The sequence below is a fragment of the Geotrypetes seraphini genome, chromosome 3, assembly GCF_902459505.1.
Source record: "Geotrypetes seraphini chromosome 3, aGeoSer1.1, whole genome shotgun sequence".
In the NCBI taxonomy this organism is placed as follows: Eukaryota; Metazoa; Chordata; class Amphibia; order Gymnophiona; family Dermophiidae; genus Geotrypetes; species Geotrypetes seraphini.
In genome coordinates this window covers 237,748,834-237,761,151 of record NC_047086.1, presented here as the reverse complement: position 1 = coordinate 237,761,151, position 12,318 = coordinate 237,748,834, and the positions used below count along the sequence as shown (strand labels likewise).

The 12,318-nt window shown below is 45.2% G+C and overlaps 1 protein-coding gene across 3 annotated transcripts in view; it reads left to right on the top strand.

Moving 5' to 3' along the window:
* The window catches only part of UTRN (utrophin), a 1,286,828-nt gene that overhangs the window by 392,283 nt on the left and 882,227 nt on the right, over positions 1 to 12,318 (top strand). For all 3 annotated transcript variants that reach the window (XM_033935605.1, XM_033935603.1, XM_033935604.1), the window contains one exon: positions 10,946 to 11,119. In XM_033935605.1, the coding sequence (XP_033791496.1) occupies positions 10,946 to 11,119 (174 nt within the window). The remainder of the gene's footprint in view (positions 1 to 10,945; positions 11,120 to 12,318) is intronic.

Genomic DNA, 12,318 nt, shown 5'->3' with positions numbered 1-12,318 from the left:
GGGAAATGGCTGATTTTTTTTCCCCTTCTGGTAAGAATGTCACGTTTTTCCATTACCACATGTGCTTTTACTGACACGTATTTTCTAGGTGGTAAGGGCTCTTGTACTAGCCTCTTGCTAATTGGTTAGGGCTGGATTCTATAGATGACGTCCAGCGGCGCCTACTTTGCATTTATTTATTTATTTATTCATTCATGTATTTAGTTTGTTTTATAGCCCGTCCTCCTCAGGAGCCCAGAACGGGTTACAGTGTTACATTGACAATATTTTGAAGATATAGGATTTGGGTACATTCACAGTATATTGGTTGCAGGGTTGCATTTACAATATTTTGGAGACATGGACTTTGGGTGCATTCATAACATACTGGAGAATTTGTTAGCATTACAGAGGTGCCTTTACAATTTGACTGGAGACGTTAGACTAGTGGTAGACGTTAGAGGCCGTATATGTTAGAGGTGTACATTCATAGTGCATTGTAAGTTTGTCAATCAACTGCTAGGTGCTGCTTATAGAATCCCACCTAGTGGTGCCTATGCATGCGTAGCATCGCTAGGCATCCTGGAGGTAGGTGCCGGTATATTAGGCCAGGTTTTACTTGGCCTAATTTACTGGCACGCATCTTGGACATCTAGTGAAACCAACCAAGCCAGTGTAGTTTTGCAACCAAGCCAGTGTAGTTTTGCAATATAAGATGATATACTATCAAAACTGCTAATCCTGTAAATCAGCCGGGCCAAAATATTCTGAATGTTGGAGCTTATTCAGTAACTTCATGGAGAGATCGAAGTACAAAACATTGCAATAATCAAGGTGAGGCAATAATTAGAGTCTGAATTAGCAAGGTGAAAAAAAAGCTTGGTCAAAATATGATCTAACTACAGTAGGTGTAACTGTCTAAGTTTAAAAAGAGTTGTTTGCTAGAGATATATTTATTTGGCATTCTAAAGACATTGATGAGTCCAGAATAACCCCCAGAACTCCGGATTTATCCTCAACTGGCAGAGACCTCCCCGGAGATAACAAAATAGAGAGTGGAATATTAATACTTGGTTTCCTTAAACTAAAGAATTATGGTTTTAAGGGAATTCAGCTTCAGCATATTATATAGCGCCCAGTTCTAGGTCCTATCCACACATGAAGATAAATTGCTAACAGTCTCACCCAGATCATCAAAAACATCATCAATATCATCTGCATAAGATAGTAACAGTTCATCTGTGTTCAGCTTAATAGATCCTAGAGTGGACATAAATTTTTTTTTTTTTTAAAGAAAGGGGACAGTGAAGAGCCCTAAGGCACTCCACAGTCCAGGAACCAGAACTCTGATAGTCACTTTTCCAATCACAGTAACTATGATTACATTTAAAAAAAAATCCTGAAACCAGTTCTCCCCAGTCAACAGCGGATGGTCAACTGCATCAAATTTAGCAGAGATGTCATATTGAAGTAATATAGACTGCTTAAGCTTGCTATCTTTTGATGTGAGAAGTTAGAACCAAGAATAAAGTTTTTGTGCTATGAGCAAATCTAAAACCAAATTGTTAAAATGTAAGCAAGAAAACCTATTCAAATATTTTGCAAACTGTTGACTGACATAAGCCTCAATTCTGTAGCGCCTGGTAGACTGGTATGGTCCTTACGAATGGGTTATATACCTCACTGCTACCAGCAGGTGGAGACTAAGAACAAACTTGTATATCAGACTAGCTTCCCTTCTTGCAATCCAGTCTTCCTCAGTCTCCATAACAGGCTCCCCTCTTAGTACTGTTGGAATTTTGTTTTGGACTCCTGGGTTCCCCTTTTGTGTTGGATAAAGCTAGGATGGTATTAAACTCCAATTGGATACGATCCTGAACGAGGAGAATCTACAGGATCCCTGTCAACATGGATTTACTAAGGGGAGATCCTGCCAATCCAACCTGATCAGCTTCTTTGACTGGGTGACGAGGAAGCTGTATGTTGGGGAGTCCCTGGACATCGTATACCTGGACTTCAGTAAAGCATTCGATAGCATACCACACCACAGGTTGCTGAGCAAGATGAGTTCTATAGGATTGGGCGACACATTGACGAAATGGGTTGGGAACTGGCTTGGAGGTAGGCTTCAGAGGGTAGTGGTGAATGGCACTCCCTCCGAAATGATGGAGGTAATCAGTGGAGTGCCGCAGGGCTCGGTCCTGGGCCCGATCCTATTCAACATCTTTATAAGAGACTTGGCAGAAGGGCTGCGAGGTAAAATAACATTATTCGCTGATGACGCCAAACTAAGCAATGTAGTGGGCAAAAGCACAATAGGCATAACTTCAATGTCCGACAACATGATGCACGACCTACTCCTACTGGAGCGCTGGTCTAGGTCCTGGCAACTCAGCTTCAATGCCAAAAAATGCAAAGTCATGCACCTGGGCAGCCAAAATCCATGCAATACTTACACCCTTAATGGCGAGATCCTAACAAGAACTGAAGCAGAACGAGACTTAGGGGTGATCGTCAGTGAGAACATGAAGACTGCCAATCAAGTGGAGCAAGCTTCATCCAAGGCAAGGCAAATCATAGGTTGCATACGCAGGAGTTTCGTCAGCCGTAAGCCTGAAGTCATTATGCCATTGTATAGATCCATGGTGAGGCCCCACCTGGAATACTGTGTGCAATTCTGGAGGCCGCATTATCGTAAGGATGTGCTGAGACTGGAGTCGGTCCAGAGAATGGCCACCCGGATGGTCTCGGGACTCAAGGATCTCCCGTATGAGGAACGGCTGGATAAGTTGCAGCTGTACTCACTCGAGGAATGCAGAGAGAGGGGTGACATGATCGAGACATTCAAGTATTTCACGGGCCGCATCGAGGTGGAAGAAGATATCTTCTTTTTCAAGGGTCCCGCGGCAAAAAGGGGGCATCCGTGGAAAATCAGGGGCGGGAAACTGCACGGGGACACCAGGAAATTCTTTTTCACTGAAAGGGTGGTTGATCGCTGGAATAGTCTTCCATTTCAGGTTATTGAGGCCAGCTGCGTGCCTGATTTTAAGGCCAAATGGGATAGACACATGGGATCTATTCACAGAGAAAGGTAGGGGAGGGTCATTGGGGTGGGCAGACTAGATGGGCCGTGGCCCTTATCTGCCGTCTATTTCCATGTTTCTATGTTTAAACTCGATGGGTCTCATGCTGGGTCCCTCCCCCACCTTCCTCCACTTCCACACATTTTTGTAGAGGTGCCTCAGCCAACAGCCTGGCCCTCTGGTTGGTCAGCCTACTAGCTTTGAGAGCCGTGGAGTCTGTTCTGACTAAGTGAAAAAAAACCCCAACAAATCCTAAGGTGTGCCGATCTAAAGGGCTCAATTCCCTTTAAAACTGCCGTTTTTATTGGTTTTCTTATCTAACCGGCACTTTTATTACAGCTAGGGCGTTTTTTCAGCACAATGAGCATGCTTAAGGGAAAAAAATGCTCCTTGTGCTCCAGACGTGAGGTACTCATGGACGGCCTGTGCAAGTGTTGTGCAGGCCGGAGCAGTGGGGGAGTCTTGTCGGCAGCGGTTGCTGGTAGCCAGGGCACCCCGCCGCATGTACCTTGCGAAGAATTTCCTTACTGCTGGAGCAGCTGGGGATTGATTCCCTTTTCGCATCGATCGGTTCCTCAGTATCAGGAAAGTCCCAGGCTTTTCAGACACGACAGGCCGCAGGAGCTCTGATTTTGGTAGTTTCAGGTCTAATTTTGGCAGGAACCTCCTCCTTCTTTTCTGTTACCTCAGATGACCTTCCCCCTGTTCTGGACATACAGGGGCAAGGTATGGCAAGGTCCCCTGCTGGGCAGGGAGTCCCTTGGGGCCGCCAGGGTTTTTTTCCCCCTGAATTTATGTTGGCACTCTATAAAGCTTATGCTTATGTGCTGGTGGCTGGAGGTTCCATGTCCAGTCTCGGGGGGGGGGGGGGGAGGGGTGTGTGTGTGTGTGTATGTGTTTGTCCTCAATGTCTTCCCCAGTGCGGCCCGATACAGAGGCGGTTTTGCCCCCCTCTACTCCTCTCTCATCCAAGCGCCCGCGGGTTTCTTGGGATGAGGATTTTTGCCCAGAGGAGCAAGATGTTGTTGATGAGGACCTAGACTTTTGGGGAGATTTCCATGATCCTCTTGGGGAGCCGGATTCCACCAGCGAGGGGTTCGAGCACCCCACTGCTGGCGAAGATGGGTCTGGTGCGCATTTTTCAGCGGGAAGAGCTTCATGAACTAATTCTTCAGATTGCCTTGGTTTTTGCACTTTGAGGACACTGTATCAGAGCCCCCACGTATGGTGGACCCCTTGCTTAAGGGGATCCGCTCTGCTTCCCACTCTTTTTTTATACTTCAGGATATTCGGGACATTATGCTTGCACAGTAGCAGGTGCCATAAGCTCCCTTTTGTTTTGCGCTCTCCATGGCCCGCCTGTATCCCATTCCTGAAGGGGATAGGGACACTCTGAAGTCACCTGTGGTGGACTTGGTAGTCTTGGCTATCTCTAAGCGGCATACCGTGCCTGTTGAGGTTGGTGCAGCCTTGAAGGTCCCTGAGGAGCATAAGTTGGAGTCCCTCCTTAAACAGAGTTTTGATGTGACAGCTCTGGCGGTCCAGGCGGTAATGTGTGGCAGGATGGTGGCTAGGATGTGTTTTCGCTGGGCCGAGCATGTGCTTGGCAGTAAATCTGAGGACTGGGAATTGCTAAAGTGCAAGGTGGCAAAGATTGAATTGGGTGCTTCTTATCTTTCAGATGCCATGTATGACCTCTTGCCAAGTCGTTGGCTTTTACAGTGGAAGCTCGCCGTGCCTTATGGCTTCGCACTTGCTAGGCGGATTTGGCATCTAAAGCTAAGTTGACAAAGTTTCCCTTTAAAGCAGGGGTGTCCAACCTGCGGCCCAGTGAAGTATTTTGTGCGGCCCCGGTCAAGGGCGATGCAGTTTTTTCTTCTGCTGCCCCTGTGTGTTTACCGTCTTGCCGGCTCCTTCCTCTGTCTTGCTGCAGCGTTTGCATGTTTGTGCGGCCCAAGAAACATTTTTTTCGGCCAGTGCGGCCCAGCAAAGCCAAAAGGTTGGACACCCCTGCTTTAAAGGATCTTTCTTGTTTAGTGAGGACCTGGACAGGTTGGTTCAGATGCTCACTGATTCTAAAGTGTCTCGTTTGCTGAGGATAGGCCTAGGCCGCTGGCTCAAGGTGGTGCTGCTCATGGGTGTGATTTCCATCACTTCTGCCCTGGTTGAGGGGCTGCTTCTTTTCAGCCTCTTGGGCTCTCTAGAGGCAGGTTCTTCCAGCACATACAGTCCTTTCGTGGGGTCTGCCGAGGTGCGGGTAGCGCCCCCGCTGGGTCCCCTGACACCCATCTTGCCCAAAGACTCCTTGCCGGTGTCTATTTTGGTTCTGTGGGCACCCGGCTGAGAGATTTTTATCCAAAGTAGGCAGACATCATGTCCGATCAGTGGGTTCTGTAGGTGATTTAGGACGCTCTGGATTTTGCATGTTCCTTGCCAGACTGTTTTCTCGCTTCTCCCTCACAGGTGGCGTGGCAGCAGCAGGCCTTTCGCCAGACCCTTCAAAGATTGTTGGATCTCCACGCGATGGTTCCTGTACCCCCTCCCCCTGGAGTGGGGCACAGGTTGGTATTCGATTTACTTTGTGGTGCCAAAGAAAAAGGGACCTTTTGGCCCATCCTAGATTTGAAGGGGGGTCAACAGGGCTCTTCACGTGCCTTCCTTCCGCATGGAAACTCTGCGGTCTGTGATTCTGGCGATTCAGCCAAGGGAGTTTCTGACCTCTCTAGATCTGACGGAGGCCTACTTACACATTCCTATTCATGCCTTCCATCATCGCTTCCTGCGCTTTGCGATCTTGGGGCAACACTATCAGTTCTGTGCACTTCCCTTTGGTCTGGCCACGGCTCCGCGGACGTTCACCAAAGTGATGGTGGTCGTCGTGGCGGCGTTGCGAAAAGAGGGCATTCTAGTTCATCCCTACCTGGTCGACTGGTTGATTCAAGCGAAGTCGTTCCAGGAGAACACCCTGGTCACGGCTCGGGTGGTGGAGTTTCTGCAATCGCTGGGATGGGTAGTCAATTTCCAAGAGCCAGAGTATTTAGGAGTGCTGTTTGACACCTCCTTGAGGGGGGAAGGTCTTCCTTCCGGAGGCCCGGGTAAGCAAATTGCAATCTCAGATTCACCTGCTTATGGCGTCCTGGTGTCCTCGGGCACAGGGGATCTTCCAAATCTTGGGGTCGATGGCGGCTTCTCTCGATGTAGTGAGGTGGTCACAGGTCCACATGCATCCTCTTCAGTATGCTCTTCTTCGGAGGTGGTCGCCTCAGAGACACAGTCTGGATCATCCTGTTCCGCTTCCGGGCTTGGCTCGGTGCAGTCTTTGTTGGTGGCTCCAGACCTCCCATCTTATACAAGGGGCGAGTCTGGACCAGCTGCAGTGGATGGTGCTGCTTATGTGTGCCAGTCTTCTCGGTTGGGGAGCTCAGTGTCTAGGTCACTCAGCTCAAGGCACCTGGTCCACGGAGGAGGCTTCTTAGTTGATCAGTGTCTTGGAGACCAGAGCCATCCATCTGGTGTTGTTAGGCTTCCATTCCTTTCTGATGGGAAAGTCAGTCAGGGTTCTTTCGGACAATGCCACGGTTGTTGCCTATGTCAATCATCAGGGGGGCACCAGGAGCATTTTGGTGGCACAGCAGATGGTTCTGCTCATGGTCTGGGCAGAGTCTCATCTTCAGGAAATATCAGCCTCCCACATAGCCGGAGTAAAGAATGTTCAAGCAGACTTCCTAATTTATCACATGCTAGATTATGGAGAGTGGTGTCTAAGCCCCGTGGCCTTTCAGTTGATACTGCAGTCTTGGGGGGGTCAGCCCCTCATGGACCTGATGTCAACGCCAAAACGCCCCGCTTCTTCAGTCTTCGCAGAGACGGTCAGGCCGAGGGCCTGCATGCTCTGGTTCAACCATGGCAAATGGAGGGGCTGTTGTATGTGTTCCCTCCATGGCCATTAGTGGGCAGAGTTCTTCTCCGCATAGTTCGCCATCCGGGCCTTGTGGTTCTGGTGCCTCTAGATTGGCCCATGCGGCTGTGGTATGCAGATCTGGTGAGGCATCTAGTGGCAGATCCTCTTCCTCTGCTTCTCTTGGACGACCTTCTGACTCAGGGTCCCATTCCAATGTTCGATCCGAGTCCCTTCTGTCTTACAGCTTGGCTCTTGAAAGGGATCATCTAGGTAAGAAGGGGTATTCAGATATAGTGATCTCAACTCTCTTGGGGTCCCGTAGGATTTCCACCCCTCAGGCTTATGTGAGGGTTTGACATATCAAGTTTCAAGTTTAAGTTTCAAGTTTATTAGGTTTCTTGATTAATCGCTTAATCATACTTCTAAGCGATGTACAGTTTAAAATTTACATTTGTTAGGTGACAATACAATAAATAAAAATACTTAAAAAAAGGACAGAATTACACTCAGTTTAACATATTCATAACATTAGGTAAGGAGGAATGAAATACAAATCTTTAAAGTAAAGAGAAAACATTAAGGGAAAATACAGAAGGTTAACAAAATAACAAAATATAATAAAATAAAATAGAATGGGGTTGTAGGATAATAAAATTAGTTTGCAAAGGCATCCTTGAAGAGAAATGTTTTTAAGTTACTTTTAAATTTTCCAAATTCCTTTTCTTCCCTTAAAAATATAGGGAGGGCATTCCAAGTCTGTGGTGCAGTAACTGAAAAAATAAATTGTCGTCTTGTATTTATAATTTTCAACGAAGGAATAGACAATAGGTTTTGTTCATTAGATCTTAAAATTCTCTTTGCAGAATATGGAATTAATAATTTAAATAAGAAAACGGGAGTCTTATTATAAAGGGTTTTGAAGGTAATTATACAAAGTTTATACGTTATTCTGTGAATAACTGGAAGCCAGTGTGCATTTTTAAGAAGAGGTGTTACATGATCAAACTTTCTAGATTTGGTTATTAGCTTAACTGAGGCATTTTGTATAATTTGAAGATGTTTTATTTCATGTAAAGCAATTCCTTTGAAAAGAGAATTGCAATAGTCGATTTTAGACATCACCAAAGAGTGAATAAGGATATTAAGTGATTTGGGACATAGAAATTTAGAAATAGATCGAATTTTATGTAATCTGTAAAAGGTAGTTTTCATAATGTTACTAATATGATCGTGAAAATTTAGTTTGTTATCGAAAATCACCCCTAAAATTTTAATATTATTAACTGATTGCAGGGGGACATTTTGAATAGAAATAGGAGTTTATTTGTGGAGTGGCCTATTTTCACGCTTTCTTGCCTACCATCTTAGAGTTCTTGCAGGATGGCCCGGACAGGGGATTGGCTTGGTCTTCTCTCCGGGTTCAGCTTGCGGCCTTGTCAGCCTTTCATGGGTTGTTGAAAGGTCAGCGTTTGACTGCCATTCCAGATGTGATTCACTTCTTGCGGGCAGACAAATTGCTCAAGCCTCCCGTATGACCCTCTGTTCCATCTCGGGATCTGAATCTGGTTCTGTCTGTTCTAGTGCGCCCACCTTTTGAACCGTTGGGTGACTGTTTTTTGAAGGACCTTACTCTTAAAGTGGTCTTCTTGGTGGCCATTACTTCAGCTAGACGTGTTTCTGAGCTGCAGGCTTTCTCTTGTAGGGCTCTCTACTTGGAGTTTTCTAGGGAGCGGGTTGTCTTGAGGCCTGTTCCTTCTTTTTCTGCCAAAGGTAGTTTCTCCTTTCCATGTTAATCAGGTAGTGGTCTTCCCGGTGTTGGGTAGCTGGGAGGGCTCTTCCGAGCAGAGACAGTTGCGCAAGTTGGATGTCATCGGGTCCTTCGCTCTTATATGCAGAGGACCCAGGAGATCAGGAAATCAGATCATCTCTTTGTCCTTCTTGTGGGTCCTCTGACATCAGAGGAGGGGTGGGACCACGATAGAGGAAACAGCTCCGAAGCAGTGCAAATATCGTGGGCATCGCAATCTTGCTGCAGGCTGCTTCGTTAAGGTAAACGCCGGTGCAGGGAGGCCGGGGGGGTGGGGGCGAGCAGTCCCTCCGAGTGGGGCAGGCAGGCCTTCAGGGGGGACAGGATGCTGGATGCTGGATGAAAGGGTAGTTAAGAAAAGGAAAGAAAAAAAGGAAAGATGCCAGACCTCCTGGGGAGGGAAGGGAAACGGAAGGGGAGGACAGGGATGGCAGATGGATGATTAGCACAGAGAAAGAAGAAAGAAGGAGACCCTGGCAAGCAAGTTATCAGAAGACAACCAGAGCCTGGGACCAACAAGATTTGAATAATGATCAGGCAACAAAAGGTAGAAAAACTAATTCTATTTTCTGTTTTGTGATTACAATATGTCAGATGTGAAACGTGTATCCTGCCAGAGCTGGTGTTAGACCGCAAACGTGAGCTAGGATTTAAGAGAGAGATGAAAAGTCTTTTTTGTTTGTTTATTTTGTTTACACTACAGCGCCAGTGTGGTTAAGAGAAGGCAAAGGGGGTGAAGAGGCTATAAAATAAACCCAATATCTTCTATAATCACAGCTCTAAGTGAAAATAATATTATATTTAATTTGAATTGTGAAAACCTCAGGTCTGAGGTTTTCACAATTCAAATTAAATATAATATTATTTTCACTTAGAGCTGTGATTATAGAAGATATTAGGTTATTTTGAGTATCACAGTGTCATAACTAACATCTCTCTATATTAAAGTGACTATAAAATAAACCCACCAGGATGTTTGAAAAAATCACCCAATTGTGTAGGAAAATCGAATCGAAAAACCAATTCAATAGGCTGAATCGAATCAAATCAAAATTGTTTCCCTTGAATCGGGCATCACTACATTCTATTTTCAGACACTACCATGTGGATGTTCAAGCGTGTTGGGACACGGTATTCGGTGAACGTATTCTGGTGTTGGCCACCCTTGATTGGTACTGCTTTGGTACGTCCCATTCGTAAGGACTATACCAGGCGCTACAGAAGGAGAAATTAGGTTCTTACCTGCTAATTTTCTTTCTGTTAGCCTGTAGACTGGTATAGTCCCTTACCCTATTTGTCTTTGTGCGGTGATTGCAGGTTTTTGTTTTGCTCGCGTGCAGATTTTATTTTTTCTGCAGGTTCTAGTAGTTTTCTAGGGCCGGGGAGAATTAAGAACAGCAGCTATGGCTTAGCTGGTGAGCTGTGGCGATATTTTCTATATCAGGATTAAGTTCTACACATGTTCCAACAGTTGTTTACAGATGTTGTTTTTACACTCCTGTTCGGAGTATGTTTTACTGTTTTCAGTTGAAGTCTTTCCTTGGTTCTGCTTGGCTATTCGGCATACTGGATTGCAAGAAGGGAAGCTATCCTGATATACAAGTTTGTTCTCAGTCTCCACCTGCTGGTAACAGTGAGGTATATAACCCATTCGTAAGGACTATACCATTCTACAGGCTAACAGAAAGAAAATTAGCAGGTAAGAACCTAATATATCCTTAGGTGTGACAAAAGGAATGCTTGAAACTGGGTGGCAGTTGTTAGGTAATAGTAAATCCAGTCCATTTACTTTAGGTATTGGGGTGAACCTTATTCTGCCCATTGCACAAGGAAGGGAACCCAAATGTAGCAAATTATTCCTCACAATAGATCACAATTACCGTAAGTACAGTATAAAACTAATAGCTATGAAATATTGCCTTATACATATGTGTGTGCGCATACATACTTGTGTATATGCTGATATTCTAAACTGCTCTGTACAATGTGCAGAACTGATACATTAATGCTATCACCTCCTTAAAGAATTACCCCAGAGTGGCGTGTTTAAGGTGAAGTTAACCTGAATGGAATGTTGGGAAACGAGACAGCAGAGATGTGGCGTTGCAGAGTAAGATGCATGTTAGTCTAATTTTGATATCATTCCCTGTTCACTCTTTCATTTAATGGAAACAGAGGAAGCTCAGAGAAGTGTCCACAAAGTTCCAGCTCTTCCAGAAGCCTGCTAACTTTGAGCAGCGCATGTTGGATTGTAAGCGTGTGTTGGACAGTGTGAAAGCAGAACTGCACGTGCTGGATGTGAAGGAAGTGGATCCTGATGTTATCCAGACTCACATGGATAGCTGTATGGTAAGATGACATTGCACTATATTTATTTTTCCACACACACCTGTCTTTTTTTTGGAGGGGGGTGGGTGGAAGAAGGGGAATGGGAAAATGCTTTAATGCCATATTTTCTTGATATAACTTAAAAAATAGGTCGGTGTCTTAAACTGTTTATCCATATGTGCTGCCTAAGTAGCTGATTGCTGAGCATGAATGTTTTCTTTAATCTTCTCGAGCAGAATTATTTTCTCTAGCAATTTAAAACAGTTTGTGTTCATTTTTAGGGCTCTAAGGAAGTTCTCTCCAGTGTTTTATCAGGTCTGTTAATGACACCTCTTAGCCCAGCTGCAATTTTACTTATTAAAAGCACTTAATATTTGCACTATTCAATAGTTGACAATGAATAACAATATTAAAATTCTGTTTGCATTCAGTTAATATTAGATTTCTGCAGGTACCCTCTGTGAAGATCATACACAAATCAGAAATGTGTGGTTGTGCCACATCTCTAACGGGCTGGCTGGCTCTGTAGAATGTAAAGTTGGTAGGAGATTTCAGAAGCAAAGACATTTTTCTTTATTGTCCCTCCAGACCAGCACAGACGGATGGGTTTACTCTCCTCTGCCAGCAGGTGGAGACTAAGAATTCTTACAGTACAATTGGGTTGTGCAATCCCTCATAGAATCAGTCTGTTCTCAGTCTCCAGCAAGTGGAAGTGGTAAGCCTATGTAGTCTTCTTTTAGGACTTGGCAGGGTCTGTTGGAAAGGTTAGGCAGTGGCCTCTTTATGTGCCTCTGTTTTCTGGTCAGACTGAGCTGGTGTCCTGCGGGACCATTACCACCTCGGGGGTGTCACACTCGGGTGGTTGAGTCTCTCCCTCCATTTCCCCTCCCTACCCACTCTTTTCTTTAGAGGAGCTTCAGCTGTACGTCTTGCTAACGACAGGCAAAGATTACAGTTTTGAGTGCATGTGGGGTCTGCTCCTTCTAATTTAAAGTTTTCTTTAAAAAAATAAAAAAACCTGAGGCAAATTATTCCTCACAATAGATCACAATTACTGTAAGTACGGTATAAAACTACAGGGACTATGTTCATTCATATTTTTTTCTCCCATTCAGCTGCTGGTTTTATTCAGCCTACCTTGTGTTTAACAATGAGCACTTCTTGCAAGCTGAAGTAGAACTCAGTGTGCTCCCACCGAGGGCTTAATGTGGCCGACCTTT